Raw genomic sequence first — 26,834 nt, 5'->3', positions numbered from 1 at the left:
CGTAAAAACTGTCGCCGCCATCAGACCCATAAGACGCAACCAGAGGCGCACAGGAAAACAACCCCCCGCCCGAAACAGCCGAGCAAGGGACACCAGGGTCAGGATACGAGGGCCAGGCAGGAACACACGGTTGAGGTCCGTACGAAACTGGGCCCCAATGAACACCAAGTCTCGAGACGGGGACAACTGACACTTCGGGAAGTTGATCAGAAACCCGTGCAGACATAAGGCAGAGCAAACCGCCTCCCTGGCTACCAACAACTGAACCCGAGATGGAGCATGGATCAGCCAGTCGTCCAGGTAGGGATACACCATCACCCCCTGAAGATGAAGCCAGGCGACCAAGGGAGCCACCACCTTCGTAAAAACCCTCGGGGCAGACCTCAGACCGAAGGGCAACACCTGGAACTGGAAGTGACGCCCCCGCACACAAAACCGCAGGAAGCGACGGGACCGAGGATGCACCGGAACATGGTAGTAGGCATCCTGAAGATCCAGGGTACACATGAAGTGACCCGGAAGGACCAAAGGAATCACCCTCTGCAGCGTCTCCATGCTAAAGGGAATCCTCAGAACCCACCGGTTCATAACCCTCAAATCCAGAACCAGGCGGAAACCCCCCGTAACCTTTGGCACATGAAACATCAGGGAATAGAAGCCCAACCCCACCTCACAGGAGAGACCTCCTGAATGGCCCCCTTTAGAAGAAGAGCCTCCACCCCTTGAGAGAGATGAGCCCTCTTGGACCGGCCAGCCGGCCAGGGAGTCGGGCGGACACGGAGTCCGGAGGGGGCACCGAGAACTCCAACACATAACCCTCTCGCAGGATATCCAACACCCATGCGTCGGAACAGGACTGAACCCAGGCATCCAGGAAGAAGCGCAGCCGCCCTCCTACCAACAACCCAGGAACCACAGCCAAAGAGTCAGGAACGAGGCTTAGCAGGCGGAGGGGACCTAGCCTTACGATCCCGACCCCGACCAGCAGCAAACCTCCCCTGGCCCTTCCGAAACTGCCTACGAGAGGAAGGGCGGAAGAAAGGTCCAGGCTTAAAGGGAGCAGGAGCAGCAGAAGAAGCTTTAAAAGAAGAAGAGTGCTTCTTTTCCTTAAAGAGTTTGTGCAACTTGTCCTCCAACTCCCCCCCAAACAGCATAGAACCCTGGAAGGGCAAACGCAAAGCACAAGCTTTCTGCGCAGAGTCAGTCTTCCAGTCTTTTAGCACAAGACTGCGGCGAGCTGCCACACAAGCACCACCAGAGAGGGCAGCCGCCCGCACCACGTCAAAAGAGACGTCAGAAAGAAGCTCCACCTGGCGCTCAATCTGACCAAGAAGAGTAGAAAAGTCTGTGGCATCATCCATCGACCGATAGAGGGACTTAATGTCAGAAATCAGAGATTGTGACACATAAGTACCATAAACACCAGCCCTCAAGGCCAGATGGGAGCCAGCATACACCTTCTTGAGAGCACCGTCTGCCTTCTTGTCCACAGGGTCCTTCAGTACAGCGTCCTCCGACAAAGGAAGTGCGACCCACCAAACTAGCCACAAAGGAGTCAATGGGGATCGAGTCCGGGAGCTCCGTAGCCATATCCTGCAGGGGGTAAAGGCGTGCCATAAACCGGGGAACCAGAATACGATCCGGATCAGCCCACTCTCGCTTCAGAACATCCTTAATAAAGGGGTGCACCGGGACATCCACCGTGGCAGAACTCTGGAACTGCCGCAGCAAAGAACCACCAGACGTACTGGGAGTCGCCACATCCGCGAAACCCAGGTTCTCCTAGACATGCTGGAGAATCTCTGGCAGAGCGTCCTTGTCAATATACCTTCCCTTGAGATCAGAATCCCCTGCCACCGCCGACTCATCAGCAGAGGAATCACACGACACAGGAGCAGAGGCCGCCCCCTTGCCACGAGCCCTGCCAGCACCCATCTCAGTGATGGTCTCACGAATCAAGCGCTTCAAGCGCGCATCATCACCCCCACCATGACGCCGGGACCTGGCAGGAGAAGGAGAGCGTGAGGAACTGGAGGAAGAAGAAGAAGACCTCTCCCTATGGCGCCTCTTCCTCGAACTTTTGCCCATCCTCAAAAGCGTAGAAAACACCCACAGCACGTACAAAGAAGCACAAAGCAGCAGAAATATCAAAAAAACGCTATGCGGTACTCACCACTGCCCCAAGTTTTAAACCCTCGAAAAAACCGCAGGGACAGCAGCACCTGACCCCATCAGGACGGAAGTCAGGCAGCGGAAACCGGAAGGCATCACCAAGCTGCAGCCAATCCGGCATCACACAGGAGGCCACGCCCCCCAGTAAGCCCGGCAGACCAGGAGGGGCGGCCAACGGGCGAGCGCCGAGCCCATGCGGAACCAAGACTCCACGCGCGGCCACCAGAAGCGCGAACAGCCCCCTGCCACTCCCCCCAAGCCAGGCAGGGGGGAGAGGCCCAGGATCCAGAACAAACGAATCTGAAAGGTAAGTCCAGCGCGGGAGCGTCTTCAAGCTCCTCGCGCTTCCAATCCATCCGTCAGAATGACAGAAAAAAAGAACAGAGGGAATGCTGGGACCTGTACCCTTTTGTACTCCCAGCGGGAGGGGGGGGGGTGGGTAGGTCCAGCATTCCTTCTTTCTTTTTTTCTGTCAGGAGATGGATACATCTCATTAGTGCTGAAGGTGTCGAGGACGGAGGGACCTGGGGGTAATGCCCGCCTCTCGCACCTGATGTGTGCCCGGCCCGGGATCCCGAGGATAAGTGAGTCCCGGGGCAGGGCGTATTTGAATGTTGTTGCTAGCGCTGTAGCGTGTAAGCATTATCACTCAGGGTGTGTTGCGTCACCACGCAGTTAATAGAATAAACTGTATACTGTGATATGTTGTTTTCTCTTACAGATGTAATACCTTTCAGAAAGTGCTGAGAGCTGAACTGTAAATTTGTGGTTTATCTATGACACCTTAGTGAGTGCATACCTATTGTGTCAGTACTGGTCCTGAACAAAAGCCTTGCAATTCTGCACCCTGAGGTTGAAACATGTAGACCTGACTTTGAGACTTAAATACACCAATGGATGTCAAAGGCCAATAGAACCTAATAGGACATCCCCTTTTGTTTCAATCTTGCCTTATTATTCAAGCATACAGTTTCAGGGAATAATAAAGGCAATCTTAATTCACTTCCTCACCATTCACTCACCTTGCACAAGCCAAACCTGCTCCATTGTAATCAGGCGTCATAGCACACCGAGAGGCATTCGGACGCTCGGTGGAAATCCTATGATGAAGCATGTCACCAACATAGGGGCCGATTACGATTGCGGTGAATCCGCATCCTCCAGGCCGGCGGAAACCACCGCCGGCCCGGAGGATGCGGATTCACCGCTGCGATGACTGAAAAGACCCCCCGCCACATTAGGATGGCTGGGGGGTCCGCGGCGGACGGCAAGACCGTCCGCCGCTTTTCCGCCGGTCGCGTAGTGCATACATATGGTGGCGGTGTCTGCGAGACACCGCCAGCCATATTATGATACCCGTGGTCCCATGCCTTTCCACGGCGGCATTGCCGCCATTGAAAGGCATACGGTATTTCCTTTGGGGGCCCGTTGCGGGCCCCCTGGGTGAAGGTGGGGGCGGGGGGTGCACATGGGGGGTACCCCCCTGCATGTGCATGCACAAAGCGGCAGGCACCGCGCGGTGCCTGCTACTTTGTGCACATACTTCATGCACATGCAAAGCATGCATTTTTAACTTTGCGGCGGGTGCTGCTTGAAGCAATGTTAAATATACAGGATGTGACCGCCAGTGTGGCGGTCACATCCTAATTCTGACGGAGCGACCGCCTCTGCCTCTGCAGACGGTCCCTCCACCTCGGGGGTGGCAGACGGACGCAGGTCCGTCCGCCTTCATAATAGGCCCCTAACTTGGTGAGTGAGGGTTCTTTTTTAAAAAAAAGTATTTTTACTTTTTTTGCTTTCATTCGCTTCTTATTCCAATCTGATTGATACCATGTTGGTTTCATGAAAACAAGTCCTTACAAGTGGCTCCTGCGAGTCCATCTTTCTGAGAGGAGAGCCTCTGCACATGCCAGATTTGTCAGCTAAACCCTCTTTCACAGCTTACATGGTCCCCACCTGGGCTCAGGCAATCCAATGATCCAAATGATCTCAACATTCTGAGAAGACAGGCAGGTTCCCCACAGTAAGTTCTCATCCTGCACTGACATGGGGTAGGGGCAAGAAACTGCACATGGTCAGCATATGCACCTGGAGAGAAGTAGCCGAGTAATGAGGTGAGCATAGAACTCCTTGTACAAGGCCGTCTGGCTTCCATGGGGTCTGACTACCACCGCTGCCAGTCACACTGGAGAGCCCCCAATTCAGAAGTTTTTGCTCTGTTTCTGAGCATCAAGACAGACGGGAATTTGCACTGCTGAGTTACTCCCCCGGAGACCTACATTGAGCTCCAGATCCATAAGTGTGAAGGACATGACCTCCCTGTGCCTGTGATTCAACTGTTGCATTGTGCTGCTTTAACTGAGCACCTCAGAGTTCACTGCTTTACCCCACCCAGTGTCTGCCACTCATATGTGCTTACCTGCTGGTCTTTTCTGCACCATGTGAAGATCATCATACTCTGAAAACGGTCCAATTTAGTTGTCCTGATAGGGCCCAGATAGAACCCCGTAGCCACTTTGCCAACATGGGAAGATCACTGACCCTGGGAGGACCCCGCAACCCCTAGAGAATTCCATATCATTGTGTGCATCTCAAATACTATTTCAATTGTCAACAGGGGCCTGCTTATTTTCAAAATGTGTGCTGCACTTCCTTTAACCCTTGGATTTCCACCTACTGCAGGAAACCACCTACAGCCTTTTCTTATGTTGGTGTGATTTCCAGATTGCAGATTGTTTCAGTCACTGTCCCCACATCCTCCTGGTTGCCACACATCAGCGTGCTGGGACCTAGGTTGCCTCACGGTCAACACAAGCTACTTTAGTACCTTTGTATCCCTTCCTCTCAAAATCTTTTTAACTACAGAACTCCACAGCACAACAACATCACTCAGTTCCTTGAGCACAATCATTTGCAGAATCGATTCCATGGGCACACCTTTGCACTCAGGGCTCCAACTGTGTTGTTGGCCCTGGCATAAGAGTATTCTCTGGGTAGAACTAAATGTATCAGCAATATCCTGTCTAAGACTACTTAAAAACAAATTTCATTATTGCAAAATTCATTGGCACTTGTCTTATCAACCTAATAAGAACAAAAGGCTGGACCAGTCACTGACCTTCAAATCTACAAGTGATCACTCAGACACTGAACTATCTATCCTGCTTTCCATAACACTTTTGCAAACACTTTATATATTGTAGTGTATAAAACAAGATATGAGATGAAGAACATTCATCCACACTACCTTTTTCACTCACTCTGGCATTGAAAGTATGTTTGTTTGTATGTATTAGGACTTAGCTGGAGAAAAAGGAAGCACTGAATACTTGGTATCAGTCACGCTGATGATGATTTTACATGGTGTATGTCAACTGCATCACACTATGAAACAAAATGGTTCAGTGATCATGGAACACCATTGAGAGATCTCCCTCCTTTGACTAAGTTTGAAGACCTGTTTTAAGTGACGCGCCATTCAATTTGATGTTATGGAACTCTATATGGACTATATAGGGGGAAACTGTGTATTCCTCATTGAAAATGTGTATTTGTGCATGCTGCTTTGTTGTGTGGTAAAGCCTCAAAAGGGGCTCCTTAATCAGGTCAGTGATCCTCTTAACGTTTAGCTGTACTTTCTCTGGCAAACTGGTCCCTACCACGTGTTGTGCTGGTGCATGACATAAAATGTTTGAAATATAGTACTGAATTGAAATTAGAATGAGATTCAGAGTTCGTTCCCAGAACTGCACAATGTGATCCAGCTGATGACACAGCACCGCTTCAATGTTTCATATCAGGCTGCCAGACTTCACTTTCAGGTCCAGGAGATGCTTTCTAAACTATACATAGTATTTCAGAGAAATACTTTAGGTAAGGTTTTCAGGCTAGTCACATTACTCCAGATTCAGCCTCCTGAACTGGACTCAAATACTCAAGATGAGGCCGCCAGAAAGGGAAACATTAGCCAGTGGGTGGTCTTTAGAACTCCAAACGACATTTTATTTATGCGATTTTATATAGCGCGAACTTTACCCGAAGGTGTCAGAGCGCTTTACATAAGAACCAGTTGAGAAACATAAGGACTTAGGATTACATGCGTTACATAAAGGATACAAACAGAAAAAATTGCAAATGTACAAGATGTAAAGTCACACAAGGAGGAGATACAAATGGATATACTCTAAGAGTCACATAGGAATGGTAGATAGTACAAAGGTCTACTGCATATACTAGTGATTAGAGTTATCTCTATATACATAGGGAGGGGATATGACTGGATATACTCTAAGAGTCACATAGGAATGGTAGGTAGTACAAAGGTCAACCGCATATACTAGTGATTAGAGTTATCTTATCTCTATATACATAGGGAAGGGATACAAATGGATATACTCTAAGAGTCACATAGGAATGGTAGAGAGCACAACGGTCTACTGCATATACTAGTGATTAGAGTTATCTCTATATACATAGGGAAGGGATATGACTGGATATACTCTAAGGGTCACATAGGAATGGTAGAGAGCACAGCGGTCTACTGCATATACTAGTGATTAGAGTTATCTCTATATACATAGGGAAGGGATATGACTAGATATACTCTAAGGGTCACATAGGAATGGTAGAGAGCACAGCGGTCTACTGCATATACTAGTGATTAGAGTTATCTCTATATACATAGGGAAGGGGTATGACTAGATATACTCTAAGAGTTACATAGGAATGGTAGAGAGTACAAAGGTCTACTGCCTATACTAGTGATTAGAGTTATATCTATATACATAAGGAAGGGATACAAATGGATATACTCTAAGAGTCACATAGGAATGGTAGAGAGCACAACGGTCTACTGCATATACTAGTGATTAGAGTTATCTCTATATACATAGGGAAGGGATATGACTGGATATACTCTAAGGGTCACATAGGAATGGTAGAGAGCACAGCGGTCTACTGCATATACTAGTGATTAGAGTTATCTCTATATACATAGGGAAGGGATATGACTAGGTATACTCTAAGAGTCACATAGGAATGGTAGAGAGTACAAAGGTCTACTGCCTATACTAGTGATTAGAGTTATCCCTATATACATATATATACAAACATAGTAGATTCCCTCAGGCAGAGTTCCATTAAGTGGGGTCGGAGGAGGGACGTAGTCACAACACCAAGAGTGTGGCGGAGGGATTCGAGGGTATGGAGAAAAAGCAAAACAAAGAGGGGAAGAAACATTTGAGGATCCTAAAGGGGGAAAAGAGGGAAAAGGGTAAAAAGATGAGGGAATGGACAAGATGACGGGTCGGGGACCAGGGAAAAAACGTCAGAGAACAGCAGCAAAATGGCGGGCAAGACAAAGGGAAAAGTAAAGAAGTCCATGAGAGACTGTGGTCCACAATTGCAATGCCTCAGGAGTTTCCCGTACCGGGAGCTGTAATTGTGGTCATACGATTCTCCAAAGCGTCTTATAGGAGTGCCCTGTCCGGCATGATGCCTGCTTGTAAGGGTGCTTGTAAAGGTTCAGCAACCAGGCGCTGGTAAAGTCACAAATTGAGATTAAGGGTAATCCGCAACCAGAAAGTTCGGGGCAGTCGCTGTCTTGCTCACCGGTGTTTGCAACCGAAAACTCAAATTTCGGGGCCAGCTACACAAGTTAAGGCAGTGATATTATGTCCATGCACCTCCAACCAAATTCCGGCGCTGGAACGCGCTCTCTGTTCCGGAGTGTGGTGCTACAAAGATCCCTTCTGTAGCCTGGAGAGCAGGGTCAACACGGAGCTTCAGCTCCAGGCGCATTTGAGGGCAATTTCGGCCACCATGGATTGCTTTTAATTTCCTCCTGAGGCTTGAGCCGGGAGGCTGCTTTTACTTTGTGTGCTGAATCTTTATTTTCTTCCCGTGTGTCCGCTCCCTCCCCCTCGCACTACATTTTAAAATTGAATAAGAATTTCCTACTACATTAGCGCTGCTTGCCTAACTGCGCTAGGACCATTTTCTTTAGTTAGATTCCTCTCCTGCCTGTCCTGGGAAGCGGTCGACTGTTAGACCGGCTCCTGGTGGGACAACAGATTGGCAGGGAAGTCAGGCAGCGGCCATCTTTGTGAGGGCTCGCGCTGCACGTCGCGCTTCGAGCGCTTAAAAGCAGGAAACACGAGTAGGAACCTTGATTGCTTTTAATTTCCTCCTGAGGCTTGAGCCGGGAGGCTGCTTTTACTTTGTGTGCTGAATCTTTATTTTCTTCCCGTGTGTCCGCTCCCTCCCCCTCGCACTACATTTTAAAATTGAATAAGAATTTCCTACTACATTAGCGCTGCTTGCCTAACTGCGCTAGGACCATTTTCTTTAGTTAGATTCCTCTCCTGCCTGTCCTGGGAAGCGGTCGACTGTTAGACCGGCTCCTGGTGGGACAACAGATTGGCAGGGAAGTCAGGCAGCGGCCATCTTTGTGAGGGCTCGCGCTGCACGTCGCGCTTCGAGCGCTTAAAAGCAGGAAACACGAGTAGGAACCTTGATTGCTTTTAATTTCCTCCTGAGGCTTGAGCCGGGAGGCTGCTTTTACTTTGTGTGCTGAATCTTTATTTTCTTCCCGTGTGTCCGCTCCCTCCCCCTCGCACTACATTTTAAAATTGAATAAGAATTTCCTACTACATTAGCGCTGCTTGCCTAACTGCGCTAGGACCATTTTCTTTAGTTAGATTCCTCTCCTGCCTGTCCTGGGAAGCGGTCGACTGTTAGACCGGCTCCTGGTGGGACAACAGATTGGCAGGGAAGTCAGGCAGCGGCCATCTTTGTGAGGGCTCGCGCTGCACGTCGCGCTTCGAGCGCTTAAAAACATACGTCCATGGCTCCGCGCAGCGGACGCGCACTGAGTGCGCGCCGATCGCGCGCCGGAGTCAAGCCAGAGTCCTGCCCGTCCGCGCCCGTCCGCGACCAGACGGGACGAGGGGCAGGGGACTCTGGTCATACTGTCATCACGCAGGCATCCGAGATATCGCTCTCACACCAGCAATTCTGCTATACTCGCGAGACGCTACTTGAAATCGGTAAGATTCCCACTTACTCATGTCATCACTCCATAGACCCCAATGCGCTGTTATCTCAATGCAATTCCTGCAACTTTCGCTTTGTTAATGTCCCCAACGCTAACCATCCTGCACCTAGTCTTAAATTGATGCTACTTAACTGTAGATCCATGGTCAAACACAAACTGGAACTTCACGACCTATTACTACATCATGACTTTGATGTATTGTTTTTAACTGAAACCTGGCTAGAAGAATTCTCATCCCCAGAAATACTTGAGGCAGTCCCGCTGAATTACAGCTTACTGAGAATTGATAGGCCTAAACAGCGCGGTGGAGGTCTTGCCATGATCTTTAAAAAAGAACTGGAATGTACCCTCACTAACAAAGGCATCACTAATAGTGAAAGCGGCACTTTCACCATTAAAGTGACCCCTTACATGACCATTACTGGGCTTCTCATTTATCGGCCCCCTGGCAATGCCACTCCTTTTTGCAACCAGCTAATAGAAATGGCGACGCAACTAGCTATCAAATATAACAATTTTATGATACTAGGTGACCTTAATCTTCATTTTGAAGATTTATATGCAAAGGAAGCTCAACTTCTAAAGACTGCCCTACATGCTCTGGGGATCACCCTGCTCTCCACTTCTCCTACACATAAACATGGCCATCTTCTCGATCCTATCTTTGCGACTTGGGAAGGCATTGACATACAACCTCCGGTCCCTATCATTTGGTCAGACCACCATATGATCATGTTCAACATACCCAAGATCAGGACCAAGAATAATGTCCATAAACCCTTGTATGCCAAGCGGCGCAACTGGAAAAACTATACCCCAGAACGTCTGATTGACGAATTAAAAATCCATCCCCCTCCCCAAGGTCAGTCCCTTCAAGACACCTGGAATTCTTATGAATTATGGTTAAGCAAGGCACTTGATAAAATTGCTCCTTGGACTTGTAAACCCCCAGCTAGGAGAACAAAATCTGAACCGTGGTTCTCAGAAAAATTGAAGGTAGCCAAAGCCCGATGCAAAGCGATTGAAAGGAAATGGAGAAAGAACTACTCCACGGAACTGAAGGAGAGCTACAAACAAGAACTAAAGGCTTATCAGAGACTTATAAGAGAGGAAAAAAGTCTCTTCTACCAAAACAGAATTGAAGAGGCTATAAATCTATCTAAAGAATTATTTCGGATTTACAAAGAACTAACAGACACTTCGAGCCTGGACACGCAGGACACGTACTCTAATGAGTTATGCGAAAAAATTGCAGACTTCTTTATTAATAAAGTGGAGAAAATTCATGCCACTTTCTCCACTCCCCCCACAGCTGGTAAGATAATACCCCCTCTTCATAAAACCACTCTCACCCATTTTCACACTCCCGATAAAGAAAAATTGTCCAGCATAATTAACAGTATCCACTCTGGCTCCCCTAATGATGTGTGTCCATTAGACAAATGCAAAGACATCATGGACAATACTCTTATGGATCAAATAAGCCAACTCATTACCCTCTCTTTCAAAGAATGCCACGTCCCGGAGGCTTGGAAAAACGCCCAAGTCATTCCCCTGAAAAAAAAACCTAATGTTCCGATCACCCAATTCCAAAATCTTAGGCCAATATCTCTATTGCCTCAATGCGCCAAAATAATAGAAAAAATAGTGAACATCCAACTTATGGCGTTTTTGGAGGAAGAAAACATTCTCCACCCCACTCAATCCGGTTTCAGACCTAATTACTCCACGGAAACAGCTGTCTTGTACTCCACGGAACTGATCCGCAAGATGGTGGACGAGGGTTAAACAGCAGCGTTGGTCATGCTTGACTTAAGCGCCGCTTTCGATACGGTGCTACATGCCACGCTGCTGTCCCGTAGTTCACATATCGGAGTGAAAGACTGTGCATTGGAATGGATTAAATCTTTCCTCACCAATAGAACTTTCCAGCTTCACTGCCCGCCCTTTAAATCATCTTCTCGGGTCGTGAGCTATGGGGTTCCACAGGGCTCTAGCTTGAGCCCTACTTTGTTTAACATCTATATGGAACCCCTGGCTCAGATCATAGAGAACTTTGGGGTTGGCATTGTTAGCTACGCCGATGACACTCAGCTTATGTTTAAGCTTACTCCTGATACCGAGAAGTATGCCTCAAACTTCTCGGAGTGTATGGCTGCTGTTGCCGGGTGGATGGACAGTAATTGCCTCCGGCTCAATGGAGACAAAACAGAGGTGTTAGTGATAGGGAACAAAACCTCCCTATGGTCTCAAGCGTGGTGGCCCACATCTCTTGGCGAATGCCCGCAACCTGTTGAGAAAGTCAAGAACCTTGGGATCATGATCGACTCGGATCTTTCAGGAAAATCCCAAGTTAACAAGATCATTGGAAAATGCATCGGCACTTTAAGAATTCTTAGAAAAATCATTGACCTGATACCTATCAAAGCCAGGAAAACCATCGTACATGCTCTTATTACACCTCACCTGGACTACGGGAATGCCCTCCTTCTAGGCATCAACCAAAAACATCTTCACCAGCTGCAATGTGTACAAAATGCAGCAGCCCGATTGGTATTAGGCCTTCCGAAAAGAACTTCTGCCAAGACAGCGCTGTCCAAACTGCACTGGCTCCCCGTTAGGGAAAGAATTAAATTCAAGAGCCTCTGCTATGCCCACAGGATAGCCCACAACAAGGGTCCTACCTACTTAAGAAGCCTCATGACCATTCACCGTCCTACTCGACACCTGAGGTCCTCAGGTATGTCCCTCTTCAAACTCCCCCGTGTCCACAGAGCAAAAATCGGTGGCCGCTCCTTTCGTTACCTAGGAGTGAAACATTGGAATGCTCTCCCGATTCATTTAAGAATGGAACCCTCTGAAACTCTTTTCAGAGCTAACTTGAAAACCCACCTCTTTCCTCAATAATTTCTGCTTCCCACGTCCCTTTGACTTGATTCTCGGATGAGAGTTTTCAGCAATCAGCGCGGGGATACACAGTTGTGCAGCCAGGCGCTTAATAAATGTTTTATTATTATTATTATTATTATTACCATGTTAAAGTCAGGCATTAAGGATTTAAAGCGCCGCAGACTCCACCGCCTCCAGGAACCCCGAGCGCGCTTCGCGGGGCTCACCTCTGTGATCCTCAAGGTTCCGGTGTGTCTGTTGCAGCGACGTTTCTCAGAGGGGTCGGGCTGTCTCTCATCGGGGCGGGCTCCAGCCGCTATCTTGTCCCTCGCTCGATTGTTGGAGTCAGGCATTGAAGATGTACAGCGCCGCAGACTCCACTGCCTCCAGAAAACCCCGAGCACGCTTTACGGGGCTTACCACTGCGTTCCTCAAGGTGCTGGTGTGTCCATAGCGTCTGTGGAAGCCACGTTGATCAGAGGGGTCGAGCCGTCTCTCGTCAAAGGGGGTCTCCGGCCGCCATCTTAGCCCTCGCTGGATTCTCTTCCCGGAGATGTCGCAACAGAGTAAGGCCTGTGCAGACGCTCCCGAGAAAGCAAAATACATTCCAACGGAGCCTCACATCATCCGACGCTGGAAGGTTCTTTTACCGACGATTCTGCCTCGGGGGCCGCCGAAAAGTGCCCAGAGAAAGCGCGTGGACCGGGAGTCGAGATGACTCCCGACTCCCGGCCCCTAGCTCTATTGTAAAGTGGTGACAGCTACCACATTCTGGTGGCAGCTACCACAGATGTGGTTTTCAGACCTGGACCCAATACTCCACAAAAGGCCTCCAAAGCTGATAACAATGATGTAGATGTGGGATGCTAAATTGCAGATTATACTTGAAATGTAGGTCTTAGAATTGGACTGGATTTTTCAGATAAACACCCTCAAACTGGTCTCAATATTCCAGAAAAGGTCTACAGAATGGACACGGTATTCCAAATGTGGCCTCTAGTACTTGCCATAACTCCAGATGTGTGCCCCGAGCTTTTCACCATACTCCAAAGGTGACCTCTAGTCATGCTCCAGAAATGCATGCAATTTTGTAAATGAGGCTTTGTGCACAGTGCAAACGTGATCCTTTTTCCAACTGACTGCACCACTCGTCTACTCCCAACTTTCAGCAAGTTCATCACAATGCCTTAGTATACTTTTTAGTTATTGTTAGAAAGGCGATCCCAGGGGAGGCAGAAGATGTCTGACTGACCACCCCGAGACCCACCTCTCATTCTGGAATTGGCCGAGCGCCGTCGTGTGGCCTCCTTGGCGAGGCTCCCCTCCTAGAATCGTAACAGCCGAGCAATCACACCACTACAAAGGGACACCACACAAGAGGGAAGATTCTTAAGGACTTTATCGGCAATAAAGATTAGGTTCTCTTGGCAATATGTACAAACAGATCGAGGGATCCTTAAAGTCTCGGTAACTGTGGGAAGGGGGTAGCGGGACAGTCTTAGTACCGGCCTGGCACAGGGATACCCTACGCACACCTCTCAATCCTCGAGCTGGGGGGGTTCCGTAAGGTCGGGCCGCGGCAGCGCCAGCAGGGCTCCAAAGATGGTTTCAGCGAGGTTGGGCCGCGGCAGCGCCAGCAGGGCTCCAAAGATGGTTTCAGCGAGGTGGGGCCGCGGCAGCGCCAGCAGGGCTCCAAAGATGGTTTCAGTGAGGTGGGGCCGCGGCAGCGCCAGCAGGGCTCCAAAGATGGTTTCAGCAATGTGGGGCCGCGGCAGCGCCAGCAGGGCTCCAAAGATGGTTTCAGCGAGGTGGCCGCGGCAGCGCCAGCAGGGCTCCAAAGATGGTTTCAGGGTTCAGAGTAGCGAGTTCTTCTCAGGGTCAGCCGCGGCAGCGCCAGCAGGGCTCGTGACTCCAGGATACAACTGCTGACCCATTCCAGAGCTGCCCCAGATATAGCTCTGAAGTCCTTTGATGTCCGGACCCTCGCGCTTGGGGGTCAGAGGGGCCGGGATGAGAGTGTCCAGACACCCAGCAGGGGGGTGGAGCCAGCGCCCAGGGAGGCCGGAGGGCGATCGAAACCAGGCGTCCGGGGATGGCTGGAGGGCCATCGAAACTCCCCTCCTCCTTGATCCGTCAAGTGACCGCTTTACCACCTAGTCGGATCTTGGTGCCTCGATGTCGGGGCTTCGCTGGGGCCGCGGCCAAGGTCGGGCCGAGGCCACGTGGTCCGGAAGTGGAGTGCCCAAGATGGAGTCGGGCCTGAGATGGCGGCCCAGGGTAGGGGCCAGACCAGCAGAGTAGGGCAATAGGGGTCGCCGTGTTCCTGAGGGGGAGAGCCGGGGGTCGCCAGGAGTGGTGGCTCTCGTTGAAGGTTGGAGAGGGTATCTTCAGGAGGGAGGACAGGGGTCGATGTCGTCCAGGGCCCATGGCGGGCGGGAGGAGTGGGACCACGCCACGAGGCCGGGTCCAACAGTTATGGTTTGACGATAAGTTAGGGTAGAAAACAAGTTACTTACATGTAACTTTGGTTCTTCAGTATTGGTAACTTTCATATATTCCCATAGCTTGTATCATTACCCGTCGTCGGAATGGGAGTCTTGGTAAATAAAAAAGAACATAGCAGTAGGTACAAAAGAGAAAGAAAATGCCTAGGCCTCATTTCATTTTGTAGCATATCCACCTCTTTTTGTAAAAGAGACCAAAATAATGCAACAACCAATCAGATTAGCCTCATCCCATAGAACCTTCCTTAGAGAGCCTCAGAGCCTCAGATTTTCGTAGCCATTGTGTAACAGTATAACAAAACATGCTGAAGGCTGAGCTTTCCCAGGGGAGGAAGGTGGGCGCATGGGAATCTATGAAAGTTACCAATACTGGAGAACCAAAGTTACAGGTAAGTAACTTGTTTTCTTACTCCAGTATTGGAACTTTCAAAGATTCCCATAGCTTGTATCAGAGTAGCTGGCAGTTAGCAACAATGCACATTTTGTGTAATGAACCATTGAATAACTTTGTGTCTATATAGAACAAGTAATAACCAGTTATTCAAACTCTAGTCAGTAAAGATCAAGGGATATAAAATGTGCAACACCAATAACAGGAAGGAGGGTTAGAAGGGAAAGCTCACCACTCACTGGAAGAGGCTCCTCAGGACTGCCTTTCCCACTGCCGCCTCACTTCGCGTGGAAGAGTCCAAGCAGTAATGCTTTGTGAAGGTATGGGCACTGCTCCATGTAGCCGCCCTGCAAATGTCCTTGATTGGAACTCCAGCAAAAAAAACAGCAGACGATGATACTGATCTTTTGGAGTGCGCCCGGACCCGCCCTTCTAGGGGCTTACCAGCCGCTTGGTGGCAGTATTGGATCGCGCTGGCAATCCGACATGCAACCCCTTGTTTTGAAAGGGGAAAACCCTTGCGAGGGGCACTAAAAGCGACAAAGAGTTGAGACGATCTCCTGAAGTCGTAGGTGCATTGGAAATAGAATTTTAAACATCTTTGGACATCCAAGAATGAAGAGACCTTTCCGCTGGAGTTGTAGGTCGCGGGAAAAAGGATTTCAGAATGACCGGCTCATTCAAATTAAAATCCGAAGGGACCTTCGGAATTCATTTTGGATTTGTCCTCAGAATGAGAGTTTCCTTCTTAAATTGTAAGAACGGATCCTTAATAGTGAGAGCTTGAAGTTCACCAACCCTCCTGGCCGATGTTAAAGCGAGAAAGAGGGCCACCTTCCATGAGAGAAACTTAAGATCCGCTCTATGAATAGGCTCAAAAGGAGGTCTCGTGAGTTGAGCAAGGACCAAGTTGAGTTGCCACATGGGCGGCGGAGGTCTAACTGGAAGGAAAACCCTAAAGAGTCCTTTTAAAAATTGTTTCACAATTCTTGCAGACCAGAGGGAAGGGCCAGAAGCTATCCGTCTGAATCTAGAGATAGCAGCTAGGTGCACCTTGATAGAAGAATGGGCGAGCCCTGACTTGGCTAGAGTCAAAATGTAAGGCAAGATCTGATGAGGAGCAGAGGAGAAAGGATGAATGTTCTCCTGGTGGCACCACAAGCACACACATTTCCATTTTTAATGATAGGTCGTATTGGTACTTGGTGCATGGGCCTGAGCTAGCACCTCTCTACATTCTTGAGGGATATTCAAGCTTTGAAACTCTCGGTACTCAGGAGCCATGCTGTCAACTGAAGTGAGCCCGGATCCGGATGTACCACTTGGCCCTGGGACATCGTCAATGGAGAGGGAATTGGACACATGCGAATTGGATGATCCTGGGAGAGCAGGAGAAGTTCTGTAAACCAAAACTGGCGGGCCTCCAAAATAATCTCACAGTGTTCCGTCTTTAGCTAATCTTGGGATTAGAGGAATCAGAGGAAAAGCGTAAACAAAGGCTCCTGACCAGGCCATCTAAAGTGCATTCCCCAATGATCCCCGATGGTGTTCCCTGCTAGCGTAGAAGTGGCATTTCCTGTTATCTGGGGTGGCGAACAGGTCTATGGATGGATTGCCCCATCGATTGAAAACTCTCTCCAGAGTGCACTGGTCTAATTCCCACTTGTGACACACAGACATTAGACGACTCAACTTATCTGCAGTCGTGTTGAGGGTCCCCAGATGAAGTTCCTCCGAAAGAGAGATTTGGTGATGAATAACCAACTCCCAAATCTCCTGGGCCTCATTGGAGAGCAGCTGATACCTTGTTCCACCCCATTTGTTCACATAATGCATGCCCGTCGTGTTGTCTGTACGAACCAGGATGGTGGAATTTTTGATTCTCGAAAGAAAAACCGGTAACGCTAGACAAATCGCCTTGAGCTCCAGAAGGTTGATGTGGAGAAGGCGTTGCTCGGGCCGCCAGTGGCCACTCACTTGAAGGTTCTCCAAGACCCCTCCCCAGCATTCCAGAGAGGCGTCTGTGGTAAGTATCAGGGGAGCTGGAGTGACTGTGAAGGCGAGACCCTGAGAGAGATTCTCCCGGACCATCCACTAGCTGGCCGCTTCTTTCATAAAAGGAGTGATGATGATGTTGTCGTCGAAAGAGCCTTCTGTTTGACGCAACTGCAAGTCCAGCTGATCCTGGAGCGGAAGCATTCGTAGCCTGCAATGCGGAAAATGAGATCGATCCTAGAAGAGATTTGTAAAGGCGAACCGATAGAGACCGTCTTGCTTGTAATCGGCAGGCGGAGGTTATCAATTTTTGCTGTCTTTCCTCTGATGGAAAAGCTTTGCAACAGGTTGTGTCCCGAACAGCCCCCAGAAACTTGGCCGACCTGGTAGGACAGAGAACTGATTTCTCCTTGTTGAGTTGAAGTCCCAGATGACTGAAGAGTTGAGTATAGCTTTCGACTGCTTCTGGTGCTGTCTGAGAAGATGGTGCTTTCACCAACCAGTCGTCCAGATAAGGAAACACTTCTAGTGTCTGTTTCCTGAGAAACGCTGCAACTGGGGTTAAGACTTTTGTGAATATCCGCAGCGCGGTTCTGAGTCCGAAAGGCAGGACTTTGAATGGGAAGTGGCTCTTGGCTACTGTAAAGCGTAAAAACTTCCTGTGGGCTGGGTGGATGGGAACATGGAAGAATGCGTCCTCGAGATCCAGGGTGGCCATGTAATCTCCTGGATTGAGGAGCCGCAAAACGTCCTGTAGGGATACCATCCGAAACAAAAGTTTAATGAGATAGGTGTTGAGCTCCCTCAGGTCTAAGATTGGGCGCCATTTGTCTACGGTCTTGCGAAGGAAGAACCAGGAATAGAATCCTTTGCCTCGCTGAGACAGAGGTACTGGCTCTATCGCTCCTTTGAGAAGTAGCTGGTGAGCTTCGAGACATAGAAAATGAAGATGTTTTGACTCGGTGGTGCGAGGGGCTCTGGAGGGTGGACGATGTTGGAACTCCAGTGTATGACCAAAACGGATGATATTGAGGACCCATCGGTCTGATGTTATGAGTTGCCAGTTGTGGAAGCATTGTGACATCCTGCCCCCCACTGGTGTTACAGGGGGTGAAGGAACAGTAGGCAGAGCCTGGAAGCCGCTATTGGCGCTTAGAGGAATCTCTTCTCTGATGCCCTTGTCATTCTCTAGAGGATTGGCGAGAGAAAGAGGACGATTGACCTTGCTGCTGAGAGTACTGGGGTCTGTAAGATTGAGATGGTTGTGAATAGGAAGAATAGCGCTGCTGCTGATATCCACCGCTAATGACGAAAAACCTCTTCCTCTCACTCCACGGAAAGGAACTTTGTGGTATTGCAAAGTCCCCAGGGACTTCGCAGTTTCCGTGTCCTTTTTTATATCCTGCAGAGCATCGTCAATATGCTTACCAAAAAGCATCTCTCCATCAAATGGCAGATCTAGGATTTATTTTGTACTTCTGGGCAAAACCAGGTGGCCCGAAGCAGCCTTGTCACCTAAGAACTGCGGCTCCTGCTAGAGAGCGGAAAGCTGTTGTAGCAATGTTCATTGCGCAATCAATCATTTCAGAGGAGGAACGCTCTCCCGCCTCCAGGATTTTCTTGGCGTCAGCCTTTGAATCTTCGGGTAGCTGGTCCAAATATGTTGATAGGTCACACCACATCTGGCTATTATATCGTCCCAAAATCGCCAAGGCGTTAGCCGCTCTGACCAGGAGACTGGACATAGAAAAAAACTCTTGCCCACGTTATTTAATCGTCTACCTTCTTTATCTGGTGGTGTGGTGAGTGGAACAGACGGATTCTTTGATTTTCTTTGGACCGCTTGAGAAATAACAGAGTCAGGTTTCGGCTGGCTGACCAGACAAGCAGGGCTATCCTCCGGAGCTTAATATTTCTTCTCCAGCCGAGGAAGAACAGGTATGACAGTTGCCGGAGATTTCATCACCTTTATTCCCTCATCCCAGACATGGCTCACAATTGGGATGGAATGAACAGATTTCCTATAAGCTTCTTTGAAATCATAAAGAAAACATTCCGATTGTACTGATGGCACTGGAAGATCGAAACGTTTGGAAGCTCTTTCCATCAAATTATGAAAACCTCCAATATCTGCTGGAGGCGAATCAACTGGATCTGGAGGTGGAGAAGCAGGATCCGGAATAATATAATCATCCCATTCCCTATCTGGATCTGGGACTGAGATTGTGCCTTGGTCATCATCAGATGAATCATCTTGAACAGTGACCATATGGTGTTGAGGCTCCGTTGGTTCTGGAATCGGAGCTTGAGGAAACGGAGGGGCAACCGGAACAGCAGACTTAACCTGAGGTGGAGGCCGAGGCACCTGAACTGGTTCTTGGCCGGAAGCTTGATTTGGAAATCTCTCCCTGTAATCCATCAGCATGAATTGGAGATCAGCAATGAGTGAAGACGACATGGAAACCATACCCTGTTGCGACTGGTCTTGAGACCGAGATTGTGGTATATATTGCTGTTGTTCCTTATAGTAGTCCTCAGAATCAGAGTCTTGATATTTGAAATGTAACTGGGATGGGCTATAAGCATCCCCGTAAGGACCGTCATCCTCTTCTGAAAATTCCTCCTCCTCCAAAAGAAGCACAGGAGGCAGTCGTGTCACTCTCCGAGGAGATGTCATGTCTGGGGTACTCTGGCGTCTTCTTATAGAGATTGTCCCTTTTTGTATCGACGACGAGGTTGTCGACGAGGTCGTCAACGGAGTCATAGTTGACGAAGATTGGATCGTCGAAACACCGAACGGGCAATCGTCAACAGGACCGTCGTCGAAGCAGTCGCCAGCACAACGCTGGAGGAAGTAGACGTAGTCCTCATCCTCGTCGACGTCGACGCCATCATCGTCAACATCCTCGTCGACGTAGAGGTAGTCATCATAAGCGTCGATGACATAGAAACCGGTACCTCAGGCTGCAGCGTCGACGAAGTCGACGTCGACAAAGCCAATGGAGCTGATGAAGTTCTCGTTGACGAGCCCGTCTACGGAGTCGAAGTCATCGTTGGTTGAATTTTTGATGCTGTCGTCGACGGATCTGACGGATCTGATGTTGTCGTCGTCGACGGACGAATTTTCCTGTCAGCTTTACCCTCAGGAGGGACGAAAGCTGGTTTCTTGAATAATTTCAGTTTCTCAGAGGGTGGAGGCAAAACTGAAGACCCATGACTCATTTTCTTTACCGGCTGCACCTCAGAAATGAGTCCTTCCCTCTCCTTTACACCTCAGTGAGGAGATTTGATGGGACTACGCCTGTCAGACCTATCAGAGGTCTTCTGTAAGGCTTTTGCAGGGGGGTCGAAAGAAGTTGAAGGTGAAGACCTACACCTTTTTGTGATCTTCTTGAAGATGTCGCAGAGGAGGCATCATCACTGTCACTGGATACTGTTTTTTTCCGTGACTTTAACTTTTGCAGCCAGGTAAGTAGACGTCCCTCACGGTCTCTCAAGGTCTTTGAAGAGAAGATACAACAGATCTAGCAGTCAATAGTCTTGTGGTTAGAGTACAAACAATAAATACATACTTTATGTTTGTCCTCCACATAAAGCCTCTTCTTTGAACAGGTGGCAGAGGCCCTGAATAAAACCTTATTCTCCTTGTCAGACATACTGAAGAACAAAGTTGAAGAGTAGCAGTTGAAAGCACAAAAGTTGAAGAAAAAAAGTGAGCAGAGCTCAGTGGCGACTCCCGTGCACATTGTGCGGTAGGAAATCTGAGGCTCTGAGGCTCTCGCAGGAAGGTTCTATGGGGTGAGGCTAATCTGATTGGTTGTTGCATTATTTTTGTCTCCTTTACAAAAAGAGGTGGATATGCTACAAAATGAGATGAGGCCTAGGCCTTTTCTTTCTCTTTTGTACCTACTGCTATGTTATTTTTTATTTACCGAGACTCCCATTCTCAGAGGCATGAACCGAGATGCTGCATGGGGCGCCTCAGGCAAAATGAATGCATCAACACATATTCTCCAATAACTATCTAGTGAGGCATTCATGTAGAGTGGGTATATTTGCAAAAACTAATGGAAAAATATTGAGAATTTCAATTATTTAAATCAAAATACAGGAACTGTTTGGTATAGATTCGGAAATTGTACCTGGGAGTAAAAAATTGGAATTTATAAGAATACATTTATGTTGATGTTACTTATAATTTCAATTGAAATTAGGGAAATTGAAATTGATGTATGTATTTTGAGTGGAAAAAAGTACTTCCGATTTAACATGAACCCTGTCTGGCAAACTTCTTTGGCACCCTCACCTAATGCTCAACGAGTCCAGGGTTCAACAAGGCCTCTCTAGAAGCGATATTACAGGCACATAGGCAAAGCAGTGTGTCAGAGGGGATCCTACACTGCATGTGTGTGTGTTTGTGTGCACATGCAGGCATGCATACAAGTGTGTTTGCGTTCATAGTGAAAAACAAGCATTGGCATAGACAATATGTTTTTCCTTTGGGACCCATGGCTTGGTCTATGCCTTTTGGCGCTGCTCTACAGCTGTCTAGCATCATCATAAAATAAATAAAAAATAAATAAATGAATGATGACTTTAGTGCGTGAATGTACATATGAGTGTATTTATGAGTGAGTGTTGTGAATGGGTGTGCGTGCGAAAAGTGTGATTGCATGTGTGTGAGTCAGTGTATATGTATGTGTGTTTGGCCCCAGATCCCATACCGGCTAAAATTACTGGCCACCACTGCCAAATATTTGACCAGAGAAACGTAAACAGTTAATTTTTTTAAGAGAAAGTCAATAAACATACAAACATGATTTAGACATGATCTAATGTTCCTCTCACTTCCCCGTGTTGTGCTTTTCAGAGTTGACAAACTCTACAAATAATTGTATTAGAACAATACAAGAAAATAAAGTCATTAAAAGATAAATTGTGACAGACCACTATTGATAAATAACTAGAATCAAATGTATCCTGTGTTGGTCTATGGGACCAGAAAATGCTAGATTGTCTAGCTAGCCACATGACATAAATGTAGATACAGTGCAAATACATTGGAATAAGTCACATATTCAGTGACTATGCTGAAAATCTGATAGTGCTCTAGTCCTTACAGGCCAACAGTAAACACCCCTGGCTGCTTGTCACGTCCTATTCAAAGCAGAGTGGCAGAGGTGGTGTACCTTATTCGTATCTTTTGTAAGTCGTGGCCATGGCACCTTCTCTTTTCGTTTCCTCAAAAAACAAGTAATGGATCTATCAGAGCGTCGTTCCCGGGAATCCTATTAAAAAAACAAGACAGTGATCATTTCAAACAGGAGAGTTGGACTACTGAATTTATGTCAGATTTCCATGTGGATGGTAAAGTGTGTCTGGTGTTCGGACAATGCCTTGGGTGTTTATATCACGTAACTAGGAAATTGGGTACTCTAATTTTCACTGTTACTTCTACCGACCCCAATGGCACTCACATTATTGACCCTCCCAATGTCACATACTGAATCAGACTGCTCAGCATTCAAATCTGTGACCTTACTTCACACACTGAAGCATAATCAATGACTCCAAGTACTATTTTATCATCTGATGGTGACATGAACCCCGGAAAGACTCTGGGCCTCATGTAGAGTTTGGTGGACAGGATACTCCGTCAAAACATAGCGCCTACCCCGCCTGCGTAATACACGTGCCATAGGCTAAAGCATACCTGTAATATGTTGGACGGGATATCCACCATGTTTTAAAAGAGTACCTCATCTGCCAAACTCTAAATAAGGCCCTTAATCAGTGTCTCAGAGACTAGTGCAATCACCGACCATTCTTTTCGAGTGGCAGCCACTTAGGGAGCAGGATGATTATTGGTGCAAATAGGAATGCGATTTGATTACGATGCAGCATCCCTAGACTGCCTCTGATACATGTATATCATAATTAAGATGTGAAAAGGGTCCAGACCTTGCTAAGAACTAATCCAGGGTCTACTCCATTAGTTTTAGCATTCTGTTTGCACCTGCGCACATTCTCATGTTGCCAGATGTGCATTTTCTCGCCATTCACACTCAATAAGATCTTGCCTCTCTTACCCAAAACACCAAGCACCTCTCAAAGTGGGGGTCCCCCATTAACCAGCAAATGTGTGGTATCCCTTTCACCCAGCAACATTTTTATAAAGAAAAACACCATTCCTTCCTTCTATTAATGTACTTTATTAGGAGCTGATATGAAGCGTGAACGTAGGCAAATAGAAGACCTATTCCATTTCTACATATACATAAGCAACAAGCTGTATCTCTGTTATACACAATCAACCACACAGCAGATTGACATTACCTTTGGTTGCACCAAGTCATAGAGCATGATTTCGTTATACATCTCAATGCCATCTTCATTTTTGCAACTGTGGGAGGAAATAAAAAACATTAATACCTGGCTTCATTGTCTATGTTCCCTATCCATTAACACCACATGCTGCCCATCGGAAGCTTAGGACAACTGATTTTCTTATATCACAAGAATCTACACATAATCTCCTTTTTAGGTCTTGCCTTAGCGAAAGCGCGTTCTCGCTGCGAGAACTATAGCTGTCGGCTCAGCCGACAACGAGTGGAGACAAGAGCTGGCCACGCGCAGCATTTTGCAATAGGATTAGGTCGCGCGCGTGAGCTTTTGTCGTAGACAGCATGGCAGAAAGAATCGGATCAAGACGCGCGCCTCGTGAACAGTTCACGTGACTGTGTTTGGTAGGCAGGGAGAGTCTGCAGAGGGGCGCGAGGTGCCGATAAACAGGCTGGTTCCCACCCCCTGTCCGTGTCTTTGTTCCCGCTCCCCTCCCGCCCGCTCTCCGTGTCCTTGTTCCCGCCCGCTGTCCGTGGGCTCTTTAAAGTTCCGTTACTGTGTTTGGTAGGCAGGGGGAGTCTGCAGAGGGGCGTGCGGCACCGATAAACAGGCTGGCTTTGCCTCCTCCCGCCCGCTGTCCGTGTCCTCGTTCCCGCCCCCTGTCCTTGTCTTCGTTCCCGCCCCCCTCCCGCCCACTGTCCGTGTCCTCGTTCCCGCCCGCTGTCCGTGGGCTCTTTAAAGTTCGACTGGTCATGTCCATCACTTTTGGTTTCCAGGCTGCTTCGCCCTGCAGACTCCTGCTCGGTGCTGCGCTCAGCGTGGGGACATTAGCTGACATTCTCCGGCACAAAGTTTGATTGAGGAATCCTCTGACAAGTTCGCCTATGTCCCGTGAGCCTGCTGTCTCCCTGCAGGCGTCTCTCTGGTACATTTTATGTCATATTTTGGCAGTCAGTGTCTTCTAAGCCCCAGTACAGCTAATTTCACATATGCTTAGTAATGAGAACAGAGGAAACGAAAAATGTTTCAAATTCCATTGGATTGTTAGCGCTGTTCTGGACTGCGGCAGAGGAAACGACTTGATCAGTTTCTATTTACTCTTCCAATGTCGTTCTTGGATATCCCAAGCTCTCTGCCACCCATACATCAAGCACATTCAGCATAGGCCCCTCCACGTCACCCATGTCTGACTGATGGACCCCGCTCCTTATTTCAACACCCCCCTGCTCTAGAGCGCCAGGGCAGGGGCGCAGCTCTAGAGACCTTTCTGCAGAAACCGCGTGCCCTTTCTAGGGTAAACTCGCTGTCACGTGGCGAGGGGATGTGTTTTACAAACTATTGGAATTTAGCTCTTTAGCCCACCACAAAGTAACCAATACCATAGGCTATAGTCAGGGTCACTGGAATTATGCGATTGAGCGGTCAGGGCGTTTTTATCATAATTATTAATCTACCGCATTTGCCACATAATCGGTCATCTGCGACATAATCTGATGATTTTACCTAAAAAGTAATGTTGTTTCTAAATGAAACGGTTCAAAGTTTACTCAAAATGCCGCAACACATGTTGCCAGCAGTTGAAGACCCTTTGCAAAGGTTGACTGGTCACTTTTCTCTTGCTTATTGCTATGTTGGAGCATCTTACTGGTACTAATGAGGTGCAACCTATTCCCAGAGAAGGTTAACAAGTGTAAAAATAACAAAATAATAAACTAATACTATCAGAAAATGTGTTGGATTATGTTGCATAATTTGCCTTTGCTACCCGCATAATTTGGTCAACCCTGCCACATAATTTGGCACTCTCCAGCCACATAATTTCAGTGACCCTGGCTATAGTTAGTTTTTTTACCTGTCGCCTGCCCAAGATCAGGAAGCAGGCACATCGAACCGGCTCCTCCTCACCACTTCTTTTCAGCCAATAGCAACTCCCATGCCTAGCATACACAGAGAACTACACTGCTATGGCACAGCACTACCAACTGCCTGCTTTCCTACCCCTATACTGTTACCCCGCGGTGCAGCCACAGGACACTGGCTACATTGCCCGTGTCTGCCCCGCGACACGTTGTTCCTGCCATGGAGGTTTCCCACAGCCGGGTGCAGCTAATAAGTACAGGGACCAAAAGATATGTGGCATCTCAGAATAAGAACGGACGTGGTACAGTTAGGCTTTTTTAAATGTATTTATTAGTTTTTACTTTTATATAGCGCAAAACTTACCCGCAGGTATCAGAGCGCTTTAAATGAGCATGCTTATAACAAGCAAGACTAGCACTCTTACTGCCAACTTTGCTTAGCATAAGCAACAACTAACCATTCACAAACAATGCTAATATACCAATTGCAAATTTAAAAAAAAATGTATGCAAAGCATTGTCATTTACAATGCCAGGACCTCAAACTTTAATGCTGCGAGACCTATTGCATTGTAAATGCTTGTTATGTTTGTTGAAGAAGATCATCATACTCTTTTTTCCTGCCTTTACAATCTCACTATCTTCTTCCTGTTCACCCTCTCCCTCAGCTGTAGGACTGATAATTTACTATTCTAGTGCTCTCCGCTTGAAGGACCTTTTAAACCAATTTCTTTCTCATGTATTCAGCCACGGTCCGTGCAGGTCACAGTGGTAGGGCGGTAGGGCCGCGTGGGGAAGGAGGGGGGGTTTCCAGGGACGATGCAGAGGGAATATTAATTATTTATTTAATTTTCCCTTTGCATCGTCCCTTGAAATCCCCCCCACGCTGCCCCTCCGTCCCACCGCTGTTACCTGAACAGACCGCGGCTGCATGTATTCCTTCTATTGTTCCTTTCTGCCTGTACGCATGCTGACCACTTACTGTTGCCCTGTTTGTATGCTGTCCCCTCAACACCCTCCTCATCAGGTCCCTGATTCTCTGTTCCTGTTACCTCGCTGTTCAACCTCTTTAGCTCCCAGCTCCAAGATCCCTGCATCACTGCTCTCTCCCACCTACTTCCTCATCTGTTGTACTACTCTATGTGCTTAAGTAACCAGTGATATCTCCCACTCCGAACTATGCATCTGACACTGTATCTTATGTATCCACGGTCCAATCCCCATCTCTGTTTTTTAGTTGTCTACAGTTGCCTTTTCTACTTCACTTAAATAAAACCCATCACCTGACACTTCATTTTTTCAGTTTTTAACATCATTATTTTACTTATGATATTGTGTTTTTATTTAATTCTCCTTAACTTTCTTTTCGTTGTTACATTCTTTATCCAGATCATAAAGTCCTTCACTGGTCAAAGAGCAGGCTAAGAAATGGGTTGACTAGATGGGACTGGTGGTCATTGGGTTATGTTATCCTACAATGCAGGGAGAGCACCTAGACATCCAAAATCCTGTACTATACTGGGTCAACAGCTGACAATAGCCAAAGGCTTGGCAAGGATCGTATTCAGAATGCCTGCTGCTTTGACCAAGTAGTTTTTGAATAAAAAGGTGATCTACAATCAACTATT

At 47.9% G+C, this 26,834-nt stretch overlaps 1 protein-coding gene across 1 annotated transcript in view; it reads right to left on the bottom strand.

Moving 5' to 3' along the window:
- AARSD1 (alanyl-tRNA synthetase domain containing 1) overlaps positions 1-26,834 on the bottom strand; it is a 312,550-nt gene that overhangs the window by 224,806 nt on the left and 60,910 nt on the right. Inside the window, exons 3-4 of the mRNA XM_078645329.1 lie at positions 23,342-23,408; positions 22,195-22,293 (exon numbers count right to left, since the gene is read on the bottom strand). Of these exons, the coding sequence (XP_078501455.1) occupies positions 22,195-22,293; positions 23,342-23,408 (166 nt within the window). The remainder of the gene's footprint in view (positions 1-22,194; positions 22,294-23,341; positions 23,409-26,834) is intronic.

Source organism: Lissotriton helveticus, chromosome 5_1, assembly GCF_964261635.1.
Source record: "Lissotriton helveticus chromosome 5_1, aLisHel1.1, whole genome shotgun sequence".
NCBI lineage: Eukaryota > Metazoa > Chordata > Amphibia > Caudata > Salamandridae > Lissotriton > Lissotriton helveticus.
Note: the sequence above shows the minus strand (reverse complement) of the source record. Positions and strands in the feature narration are given on the sequence as shown.